This window comes from Phoca vitulina, unplaced genomic scaffold (assembly GCF_004348235.1).
Source record: "Phoca vitulina isolate PV1807 unplaced genomic scaffold, GSC_HSeal_1.0 scaffold1, whole genome shotgun sequence".
Classification (NCBI taxonomy): domain Eukaryota; kingdom Metazoa; phylum Chordata; class Mammalia; order Carnivora; family Phocidae; genus Phoca; species Phoca vitulina.
Window position 1 is genome coordinate 53,713,532 of NW_022589704.1, and position 12,403 is coordinate 53,725,934.

The 12,403-nt window shown below is 34.7% G+C and overlaps 1 protein-coding gene across 1 annotated transcript in view; it reads left to right on the top strand.

The window, feature by feature from the left end:
- TTN (titin) overlaps positions 1 to 12,403 on the top strand; it is a 269,983-nt gene that overhangs the window by 142,815 nt on the left and 114,765 nt on the right. Inside the window, exons 162-176 of the mRNA XM_032407124.1 lie at positions 134 to 217; positions 301 to 384; positions 517 to 600; positions 737 to 820; positions 949 to 1,032; positions 1,163 to 1,240; positions 1,640 to 1,723; positions 2,172 to 2,252; positions 2,519 to 2,596; positions 5,978 to 6,091; positions 7,426 to 7,494; positions 9,860 to 9,940; positions 10,867 to 10,938; positions 11,556 to 11,645; positions 12,097 to 12,159. Coding sequence (XP_032263015.1) covers positions 134 to 217; positions 301 to 384; positions 517 to 600; positions 737 to 820; positions 949 to 1,032; positions 1,163 to 1,240; positions 1,640 to 1,723; positions 2,172 to 2,252; positions 2,519 to 2,596; positions 5,978 to 6,091; positions 7,426 to 7,494; positions 9,860 to 9,940; positions 10,867 to 10,938; positions 11,556 to 11,645; positions 12,097 to 12,159 — 1,230 coding nt within the window. The remainder of the gene's footprint in view (positions 1 to 133; positions 218 to 300; positions 385 to 516; positions 601 to 736; positions 821 to 948; positions 1,033 to 1,162; positions 1,241 to 1,639; positions 1,724 to 2,171; positions 2,253 to 2,518; positions 2,597 to 5,977; positions 6,092 to 7,425; positions 7,495 to 9,859; positions 9,941 to 10,866; positions 10,939 to 11,555; positions 11,646 to 12,096; positions 12,160 to 12,403) is intronic.

A 12,403-nucleotide genomic window follows, 5' to 3' on the forward strand; every position in this document is an offset into this window, starting at 1 on the left:
CGGAAGTCCCACCTGTTAAAGGTATTTGTCACCAACCTTAGGCTTAATAAGACCTAATTCTTCTGCTCTTGAAAATATCTTGTTCCAGTGGTCTTCATAGTTTCTAAATGTAATTTTACTAATATCTTTTAAGTGCCCGAGGCTCCCAAAGAAGTTGTCCCTGAAAAGAAGTTGCCTGTGATGCCTCCTAAAAAGCCCGAAGTCCCACCAGCCAAAGGTAGTCACCCCCATGTCACTGTGTTTGATACTGTCCATTTGTCTCTACTCTGTCTAATCATGAAAATGCTAATATCTTTAAAGTGCCTGAGGTGCCCAAGGCTGCTGTTCCAGAAAAGAAGGTGCCTGAAGCTCTTCCTCCCAAACCGGAGAGTCCTCCCCCTGCAGGTAATAATGACACTACCAAAACTATTATTTTTTAAAAGAAAACTCTCTTCTTAGTGTTGTAAAAATCTGTTTGTAAAATATTTCCTATGCTTTAGTCAACTCTAGCATTAAAATGAGCTTGTCTCTTTCAAGTGCATGAGGAGCCTGAGGAAATTGCCTGGGAAGAGCCTCCAGCGGAGGTTGTGGAAGAGCCAGAGCCTGTTGCTCCACCAAAAGGTACTTGGCCAGCTGCTAGGTGGCCTTAGCCAATTTTCCACCCCTCTTGCCCTGAAAATTCTGGACATTTTGAACTTTTTGTCTTATTTCTCATTCATCTTCACTGATTCTAAAAAATAAATTCTAATATCTTTAGTGACCGTGCCACCCAAGAAACCCGCCCCAGAAAAGAAACCACCTGCTGTCATTGCCAAAAAACCTGAACCACCACCAGTGAAAGGTATTTCTCACTGCCATTAACCTCCGACAGAAAAATGTCTGTCTTTCAAGGGTTGGGTTCCACTGCTATACCTAATGATTTTCATGTAATTGAAACGATGAGCTAAAAACAACTAATATCTTTTAAAGTGCCCGAGGTACCCAAGGAAGTTGTTCCTGAAAAGAAGGTGCCTCCCGTGGTTCCCAAAAAACCAGAAGTCCCACCTGCTAAAGGTACATATAGCTGTCTAACATGTGATGGAGGATAAAACCTCCAACTCTTAAAAAGTATTTTGTTCTATGCAAATGTGATGAATGTTTACTAGCGACTCTTCATAATATTAAAATACTAATGCCTTTAAAGTGCCTGAAGTTCCAAAAGAAGTTGTTCCTGAAAAGAAAGTAACTGTTCCCAAGAAGCCCGAAGTCCCACCACCGAAAGGTACATGTCCCTAATGAGATTCTGCAGGAAAGCACTCACTCTGGCTTCAAAAGTTACTTATTATAGGACACCCTGTTGTTTGTCAAACTTCTTATATTCACAATTACAAACCTGCCATTCTGGATTTTTAGGGTTTAAATGTTTTTAAATAACATCATTGGTTTAAAAACAAACAAACAAAAATAACTGATGCATCTATTATGTGCATCGAAGAGTTTACTAATATGGTTTTGTTAATCTGCATAGGCCACATTTCTCTCCCTGCTATGCAGATCTCAGAACAGATTACTGGCCTTGTGAATTTTGTTCTTGGATTTGTCTCTGGGTTATTTGATCTAGATGTGAACTAGAGGTTACTTCTCAACTATCCAGAAGTAAATCTAACTAATATCTTTAAAGTGCCAGAAGTGCCAAAGAAACCTGTCATAGAAGAGGAACCAGCCATTCCTGTTCCCAAGAAAGTAGAGTCTCCTCCTCCAGAAGGTACATGTAAGACCATTAATGAGCTTGCCACTCATGTCAGCTGCTAATTTAAGCCTTGTTCCTCTTTTTTTCTTATTCAGTATCTCTTGGTCATTTTCTGTCCTTTATTTGTCTTAATCATTCTTAATTAGCTCTGATTTGGGTTATCAATCAGCAACATCTACATAGGGCATCATAAGCTGTATTAAAGTTTCTCTAATGCGCACAGAAAGTAAGACAGAACTAGTGACTATAAATGACACTAAACGCCAAAAGGGCTTTCCAAGCATTCAAATCAATAGAAACAGAAGTCAGTGCAAATAAGATAGATTTCATCTTCACAAAACTAAGAGAAAATATTAATTAAAACAAGGGAAGAAATCACAGTTACTAGTTTTTATGCTCAGTGTTTTGTGCATTTTACACTATTGTTCCATACATGGAATTAAAATTAACTATATCTTTAAAGTATATGAAGAACCAGAGGAAATTGCACCTGAAGAGCCAGTTCCTGTTGCTGAAGAGGAGCCAGAAGCCCCACCACCAGCAGGTACAAGGCAGGATCCTGTATTGTACAGGAAAATACATCGTTTGATTTTTATATCTATTATGTATCTTCTTTAAGGTAAAATGTAGGTCTCCTCTCTTTCTTGAAATTCGACTTCATTGGCAAGAACAGAAGTCATTTGCACACACAAAGCTATAGAATTTTACAGTGTGCATACCAAAGGGATGGGTGTGATCTTCTTTATTCATTCATTAGTGTTAAGCTTTTCATTGTAATCATTTGACTCAAAGAAATTCCTATCTTTCAAGTGCCTGAAGAACCCAAGAAGATTGTTCCAGAGAAGAAAGTTCCTGTTATCAAAAAACCAGAAGCTCCACCTCCTAAAGGTACTTACAGTAAAATAAATCAATATTTGCTTCATTTTTGTGTGCTGTCTAAAATTCGACTGTCTTTATTATGTATTGTGTTGTATTATGCACATTACTGTTATCTAAATGTTCTTGTCAAATTAACGTGTACATATTGCATCTTGCAATTTTATATTATTAAATGCTACTAATATCTTTAAAGTACCTGAGATGGCAAAGAAAGTTGTCCCAGTGAAGAAAGTCCCAACTGTTAAGAAGCCAGAAATACCAGCAGCTCAAGGTATTCCCATCATCACTGATACCATTAGTATCATTGTTTTTTTTAAGTAATCTGTTATCTGTCCTTGTTGTTTCGAAACTAGGGACAAAAATGTCCTTATTTTGTTTCCAATAATGTTAATACTTCTCCATTAACTACATATCCTTTATTCTTAACATTTAAAATGTTTCTAAATACTCTTTTTAAAATACAACTAATATCTTCAAAGTGCCTGAGGTGCCCAAGAAACTTGTTCCAGTAAAGAAGGAACCTGTGCCTGTTACCAAAAAACGAGAAGCCCTGCCAGAAAAAGGTACCTACCGTGAGGAAAAAATACAGATCTCCCTGAATACTGTCGTAGCATTTTAATGATAGTTCTTATGCAAAACCACATTTCACAGATGAAAATGGGGAAATAATGAGGGCAAAGAGAAAAAAAAAGAGATAGATAAGCAGGAGAAAACAAATAAATGAGATTCAGTTGTGCTATGACAGGGTTCCATGTGGTAGCAAAGCACCTCCTCTGATTCAAGGGGTAGAACAGCTCAATTCAGCATATTTTGCTGAATGTCCTACCACTAAAAAACAGCATACTAGAAAAAATAAGATCTGGTCCTGTCTTCAGGCAATTTCAAGGTGGTAAGAAGAAAGCCCAGCACAACTCTCATAGAGACCGGAAGTGATCACACCTACAAGAGTATCAAGGGCTATAGAAACACAGAGCAAGGGAAGATAAATTTCAGGAAGAGGCATCAGGGGAAAGCTGTATGAAAGAAATGAAAATTTAAGTTTTGATGGATTTTGACAGTGTATAGCAATTGAGGAAATGGTTTTCTAGGCAAAGGAAAGATTTTTTATCGAAAGGCACAGAGGTAGAAGAGTCTAGGAAGTTCAAGGACCTTCAAATATATTTGTACAATTTGAGTATGAATTGGTTGTGGGGTATCTTGAAAGAGAGTCTGGATATAAAGCTGAGGATCATATTTTGGAGTTCTTTGAATGCCCATATCGGGTGTGTCCTTTATTCTGTAGGCAACAGGAAGCTTCAAAGGCTTTGAAGCAGGTGCACCAATCAGTAGAGATCGGGCTTCAGAAAGATGAATGGCAATAGTTCCAGCTGCTGGAAGACAGTGATAATAGTCAAGAGCCACTGCAGATATTTAGGGTCATTAAGAGTTGGACAAGATCAGTGGTGTTAGAAATGTAAAAAGAGTGAGAGAGATGGGAGATCGAATTGGTGTCTATTATGGAAACAAGGAAGTAGAGGAGCCCAAGATGATTGTAAGGGTTGTAGCTAGATATCCATGGGAATGGTTCATTGGGTCGCTAATTAACATTAGAAAGAAGATAGTGAATATATTTTTCACTTTTCAAATATAGAAGCTGGGAATATGCATCTGGAGCTTAGGAAAGAGAATGGAGCTGGAGATGTAGATCTAGAAGTCATCCACAGAGAAGTAAGAGTTGAGAGTGCAGGGGTGATTGTTCACAGAATGTAGAGCCAGTTTTTTAAAGCTTCAGAGTTAGACCAGTGGAGAACACTGGCATTTAAGGGTACACAGAAGAAGAGAAGCAAATGCAGAAGGCTGAGAAGACTCGTTTATAAAATTGGAATGTCCAAAAGGGTGCCATGCCTCCAAAGCCATATTATCCACTAAGTCTTATAAAGTTCTTTCCACTGTATTCTTTGCCTGCTGTTTGCAGAATCTTGCACATCTTCTAAATTCTTAACAGTAAACAAAATCAATATCTTTAAAGTGCCTCAAGTACCGAAGGAAATCATCCCAGAAAAGAAAGTGTCCATTCCTATTCCTGAAGAGCCAGAAGCTCCACCCATCCAAGGTACACGGCTGCTCTATAAATCTTGGAAAGATGACAATTGTCTTAAACATCTTGCTTTGGTTGCAGATGGGTTTTATGTATTTGTCTGCTGTCTGTCTTTATGTAGTGAAGTTGTTGATATTTTGGGGTCATCTGAAGAGTATGTTATAGAGTATAACTAAGTTGATATGTTGCAACTTAGCAGTTGGAAGATTCTATTGTGAATATAGTCTCAAATATAATACTGTGTTTTTTAAGTTGAAGAGTCTCCTGAGGAAATAATGTATGAAGAAAAAGCATCCATAACCATTGGTAGAAAAGTGACTCCCCCTGTTGAAGGTATATATATATGTAGATATATATATATGTATGTATAAATATAAATATTTTTAATCTCTTAAAGACTCCTGCTAGAAATAAAAAAACTATTCATAAGGTGATAGTCTTTCGTGAAATTATATACAGAAGTATTCCAGCATATGCTTGCTTCATTTTTCAAATAGTTATACTTTTTTGAAGTAGAATCTTTAATTTGATTTTTCTTGATAGTAATTAATAATTCCCAGAGATACAGTTTACAAGGCAAAACTGGGAAAATTGCATTGGATTCTCAAACAATAACCCCACATCAAATTTTAAAAGTCATCTCATTTGCCATCAACATACATCAAATAAAGTAGTAAATAGAATGTTTAAGTATAATAGAAATCTTACCTCTTTTTCTGTAAAATTTGTATGAATTGTATATTTTTGTTTTTGTGACTACAATCTTTACACCTGTGTGAAATTTGTATGAGTCTTTGTGAAGAACTTTACAATCTCATATCCTCTGACAACATTCTTTAAAGAACGTGAAATTCAAAAGTACGTTGAGCCTGAAGAACCTGAACCTGAGCCACAGCCAGAAGAAATACCAATACAAGGTATTCAGTTAATTGGACTTAACTCTTCATCATCATGTTCTTCATCTTCATATATGTTTTATGTTCTACATCTGTGTGTAAGATACTCTTTTAAACGTGCATTTCATTTTTATGCATCGATGTTGTTTGTACTGTTGATCTCATGTCAGTGTGGCTTACACAGATGTTTCCTTTGTTTTTATTAGTGCCTTCACCATATTTCTCATCATCTGTGTACAAATTTTTGTGTTTTATGTTGGATACTGTTTTATGTTTTATGTTGAATACTAATAGGAATTTAAAAAGCAAACTTTTTACTTGATATATATGTATGTTTAAATTTCTACTGAGTATACCATATATCCACATGCTAATTAACATATACATATACTAACCCTCCTGAAATACTCTTTCAAGAACCTGAACCTGAAAAGAAGGTTATTGAGAAACCAAAACTCAAACCAAAGCCTGCGGCACCTCCTCCAGCTCCACCAAAGGAAGATGTGAAGGAGAAAATATTCCAACTTAAAGGTATAAAATGCCGCTCCCAAGTTTTATTAATCTGCTTCAAACTTCTATTCAGTCATCCGAAACAGTGCTTGCAAGGCATGTATTATTTTTAAAAGTGTGTGGCTTTCAAACATGATCGAGCTGTGGGAATTGCATAGAGATCTGTGTTTTCTACTGCCTTCGGGTGCTTTGTCGGGACAGGCCTGACAGACAGGGCATCATTGCTCGTTGTTAGCTTCATCCTAGACATGTGGATGCAGGGGCTGTCCAACTAACTTTCTTATGGAGAAAGGGTTCTGATTTCAGAGTGTGATTGCTATGCATATCTTTGGGATCTTGTGCATTTGGAATGTATAAGAAAACTTTGCATGAAACTTTTAATGTTGCAGTAACAAATTTATACAAAAGCCAAAACTTTGTTCTTAAAGAATTTCATGTGTTTTAAAATATACTATAAGTAATATATTTATGGCATTGATAGCTGATACGTGCTCACATACCATCAAAGGAAAGCATATAAATTACCCATCACTGCTACCCCACTTTTTTTTTTTCTTTTGCAACTTAATAAAAGCCCAAACTGTGTCTTATGGTGGTCCTCGGCGTAGCCAGAAGGAGTGATTATGAATACATTTGATACCCAGCATCTCTTCTCATTGTTAAATTTCCCTTCGTTCTTTTTGTATTTAGATATTTCTTTGAACTGATGCAATATTACTTAATTCTTAAAATGACATCTTTAAAAGCTGAAATAAACTGGTGAAAACATATTATTCTTTTTATGGTAATACAATGTTGTCTTATTGGTACTGTCATGAGATTTCTCAATCTAAAATAATCTAGATATAATCTTAGATGAGCACTTTCCCATGCTTACCTACACATGTACAAAGTCAGAATCTTCCAGAGTAAGACTGCTTCTCATGATTCTTGCCCCTCTTCACCCCTCCTGGCCAGCAGGGGTAACTTTCTGGCATTTTAAGTCAGACATAGAAAATGGGCACCTCTTACAAGGCTACCCATCTGTTGATTCATAGTCCATGAAGACACACACTTAATACACTTCCCTTAATATAAACCTATACTTAAAGGAAAATTTCTTTTTCTTGCAAAGAACAAAAATTACCTTCTTTCTTCACCAGACTTAAACTTACTACTCACCATCAGAGTAAAAGGGCAATGTTTTCATGGTTTGAACACTTCCTGTGTGTTCTTTGGTGGCTGCTCTTGGCTGTTATCAATGCTGTTTGGCTGTAAGCAAAGCTTGGTTTTGACTCTTGGAGCAGATATTTAATAATTTGCTTCAGATAAGTCTAAATATACAAATAATAAAATTAAGATCATATTCTTTAAAGCTGTTCCAAAGAAGAAAGTTCCTGAAAAACCTGAAGTTCCAGAAAAAGTGGAGTTGAAGCCTCTGAAAGGTATTTCACAATCTGGAAAATGCACATCTGTGCAGTATCCCTCCACTGGGTTCCTTCCTCTTCCTGTCTTCTGGAATGTTCTTTCTTTTTTTTTTTTTAATAGAGTAGTCTCATTTATTTCTTGTATTTTTGTAGTTTTTATGGTCCTGGCTCATGAGTGTTGCTTCCTTTGTCTCCCATCAAATTTCATACATTCATGGATATTGTTTATCTTTGTCTCATCTACATATGTCTTCTTGCATTTTCCTCAACTTAAAAATATTAAATATTACTGGTTAGCTGAAATTAGCTTCAGGACACACCTTGGGTTAAAATGCAAAGACCTAATAGTAGAAAGCTTTGGAATTTCACCTGAACAACAGTATTTTGGCCAGTGTTAGAGCGCTAAAAATAAGTCATGTCATCCTTCTATACTATTGAGATGATTCATAGGGATTTCCTCAGGGCTTTCCTGTTACTCTCTTGTCACTGACTCCAAGACGTTCTTTCAGGCGTCAGATCTCACTGGGAGTTTTAGGGAGCATTCAGGATTGCTGCAGGTCATTTTTCAAAATTCATTTCTCTTGACACACTTAGACCCTAAAGAAAAATAAATGGATCATAAATTTTAGAAATTTTTCCATTTAAAATAAAGTTATTAATTTTTCTAGTAAGTATAATGGGTAGCAGCATTCTGTTTAAGTCATCAACACATCCAGACCCAGAAATTGAATCTGTTCTTGATTCACTCTGGAATTTTAGAGAAATCACCCATCTGAATATACATTTCCTGACTTATAAAATGGAGATTACAAAATAATATTACTATGGCTGTTAACTAGTAATGGAGGAAAAGCCACTTAAACATTAAAATGACATGTAATGACATATAATGACTTTAAAAATAATAGCTGCAATGGTGTGTTCTGTACCTGAGTCTCAAATGTCAATAAGACCTTAAAAATAAAATAGAAATACAGAAAAACAAATGCAAAGATGTATTTCCACTATGTCCATTATATGAGTAAAGAATATATGCCATCCTTACGTTAATTAGATGCATGGTCATCTTTCCACGTTTGATCAATGAAAATAGTTATACATTGAGAATACTGGTAACTCTAAAATAGTATTGAAAGCCAGCACAATTTAACATGGATAAAAAAATTTAATGTTGAAGTGTGAAATTTTACTTAAAATACTTGACAGAAAAAAATCATTATTTAAAATGAAATACATATTTACCTTTTATATATTTAAATTTTGAAGTTATGCAAAGTTATCTTTATCACACTAAAAAAAACCTGTTTAGGGGCGGTTCAGTCAATTAATATCTGACTCTTGATCTCAGCTCAGGTCTTGATCTCAGGGTCATGAGTTCAAGCCCCGTGTTGGGCTCCACAATGACTGTGGAGCCTACTTAAAAAACGAAAACAAAACAAAACACCTACTTAATGAATTGCAAAAATCCTGCTTAAAGCACCAAATGGGAAATTTTTTAGAAATATCTAAAAATTCAGATTTCACATGAGTAAACAAATAGGCCATTAAGTGATACAAATAAATAATGTTTTAAGCTGATTTTCATTGACATCACTAGAGGTAAGGTGGTTCAACAGTCACCCAGCATTTCTCTTTTTTCCACTCAAATCCATGAGGGTTGTAGGAGAAGGAGGAGGCTGCTCTGTAATATCATCCATCATGCCCAATAGTCACCAAAGATGCAAGAGAGAATGAACTTAGAATTCCTTGGGTCCCTTTTAGTCTAAATTCAAGAACATTTTCTTATTCATTAAAAATGAGCTCCAAACCAGCTCTCAAATTCTAGAGTTTTATAATTTTAGGTCAGTATTATTTCAAAAGGGAGATATTAAGAAATGATATTTTCCTTCTGTTAGGAAAGTAAGAGTGGTACTTTCCCAACATCAAGGTCATCAGCCAAATCCCTTAGCTTTCTTCTCTCACCAGTGGAGAAGACTGGATAATGACACTAACACTTACCAGTATCATTTTAATGTAATAGACAGTTGAGATAAACCAATGTAGATTTGAACAATCTACAATTGTAGATTGGGGCAAAGATGCTGTTAAGAACCCTGTATTTGATCAAAGATTCATAAAGTCAATATAGAGTAACATCTTCTACCCTCATTTAAGTTGACTATATTTGCTTGCAATAAATGCAATGGAATTTGTCACAAGGCTATATAAATGTTTGCAGAGGAAATAACTTGAAGTGTATTATTTGCTTTTAAATTCTGTGATACTATTTTGCAACAAAAATTATTATGCACTATAGTTAACTAGTTTTGAAAGAGACCTTTTTCTTGTTGAAATTTACTTTTATATGAATTTACTTCAAAATTTGAAATCATATTCTTTTAAGTGCCTGGAGGTGAAAAGAAAGTTCGCAAATTACTTCCTGAACCTAAACCTCAACCAAAGGAAGAAGTTGTTCTCAAAAGCGGTATAGTATTTTTCAACTGTTTTGTTAGCTTTAAATTTACAAAAAGAATAGACTTGAAAGCTTACAAAATGTTTCTGTCTCTTGGTTTTCTTTTAATCAGATTACCTATTCATCAAAATTCATTTATAGTTGCACTGAAAATTGGGAAGGCTATCATTTCTATAGCTTTTTTCAAAAAACAACTTTTGTGAGCATTCACAGTTTTGAAGTTTACATGCATAGACATGACTAAATTGATCATACTCTAAGCTAATAATAATGACCAAAGCTGTCACATTCATACTCAAATTATGTAGTAAAATACACTAAACCTATTAAATATTCTAAATTAGACCAAACTTCTTAAAACTTCTAAATTCAGTATTCAGTTTTAAAGTGTGATGCAGGATCATCAGAACTAATAAATAACATTTTTCGAAAAACTGAACATTTCTTTCTACTAATAAAATCTTAAAGAATTGGAAGCAAGATATTCATATGAAGAATCGAGTTCTAACATTTTCTTCACACAGAATTACGGGTATCTAGACTACATTTCTTTGGATATCTCCACTTAAGTAAACTTTATACTTATTTAAATACTCCTCATTATATTACAATGGTGAATTATGAATGGAATCTGTCGCTATTCAAATTATTCATTTGTGTTTTGGTCATTTTTGTAACAGCATTGTCTCTGAACAACAGAATGCCTATGTACATGGATATAAAGTGACTCCCAGTGTTATTTTAATTAATTTGACCACCTTTGATTTAAAAAAAAAAAACAAAAAAAGCACTTCTAGCATAAAGGCTAGCTGTCCAGCGTACCAGGTCGCATGCTTTTCATTTTCCTTGCTTTGTGTATTATTTGCTTGTCAAGTGTGCTCAACATCTTCACTAGTTTGTTTGTCTTGGTTTACATATAAACCTTTTTGTCTTTTAAGTTCTAAGAAAGAGGCCTGAAGAAGAAGAACCTAAAGTAGAACCTAAAAAACTAGAAAAAATTAAAAAACCAGGTAGGAATCTCAATAACAATTACCTTTTAACAAAATGGACATTTAACAAAAGGTTTATCTTGTAAACATCATTGGAGTTAAATATAAGCATAACTTCATATTTTGTCTGTGAACTAGTCTGTGCTTTCCATTGTCTGCTTTCTGTTTAAAGATCTTTATAGTAATTTCCAAATCCATTCATGTATTTTCCCATACTTCATTATTGTTATTACTTTGCCCCTTGTTCTTCTGGTAGCAGTGATTGTGAAATAATCAGGTCGGCTGCAAAATAACTACATGGGAGGGTGTCAACAATTGTGGCACAGAATTTGGGGGCTTTTAAGTGGGTTGATTGTTATCATTAGCCTATTCTCAAAGGGTATATTTATTGGGAACTGTTACGGAAGTGATTTAGAAAGGGAGAGCTCAAGAGTTGCGACACAAGTGGGTGGAATAAGAAAAAGTAAAATAAACTGAGAAACAGTCAAGGAGAGAAGATAGAAATTAATTGATACAATATAAGGTTTTGTTAAAAGCCATTAATAGAGCTTTTGAAAAATAGTTTGATCTGATTATTTCAGGTCAGTTGATTTCTAAGTATTCAAATAACACTAGAAAATAATCTCATTATCTTAAAGTACCAGAGCCACCTCCGAAAGTTGAAGAGGCTGAAGTACCTCCAGCTACTGTTACGAAAAGGGAAAGGAAAGTTCCTGAACCAGTAAAAGGTACAAACTTAAGGGCACTGTCTTAGTTGTCTCTAAAAATGCAAATATGCATCATTTAAAAAACCATCACACTGGCATTAAGATGTGAACACAGGACCTTAATCTATTCATCACATACACTTTAATTTTCTTTACCATTTCACTCTTAGGTGTACTTGGCTAATGACCAGACACTTGTTAAATTTAAAATAAGTTTTAAGCACTAGGGAAAAAATGGATAATGAGATGAATAACAACATTAGAACTTTTACTATATTTCCAAATATTTTGTTTCAAATGCAAAATAAACTTAGATCAAATACTTGATTTGGTGACCATATATGTTTAAATTCTACTATCTCCCAAGATATATTAAGTCTGCTCAATTTTGGTTTAATTTAGTGAAAAACTTCAAAAATCTTAAAAAAAAAAAAACTTCAACTAACCTGCTTACAACTGTGAATTATTTTAGTGCCTGAAATTAAGCCAGCAATACCTCTCCCTGGACCTGAACCAAAACCAAAGCCTGAACCAGGTAAGCAAGCCTATCCCCAATGTCAACAGCATATTCCTTCATGCTTCTTTTTTTTTTTTAAATGTAAGAAACTTTATTTAAATCCTTTTTGTCTTTTTTATTTTATTATGTTATGTTAATCACCATACATTACATCATTAGTTCTTGATGTAGTGTTCCATGATTCATTGTTTGCGTATAACACCCAGTGCTCCATGCAGAACGTGCCCTTTTTAATACCCATCACCAGGCTAACCCATCCCCC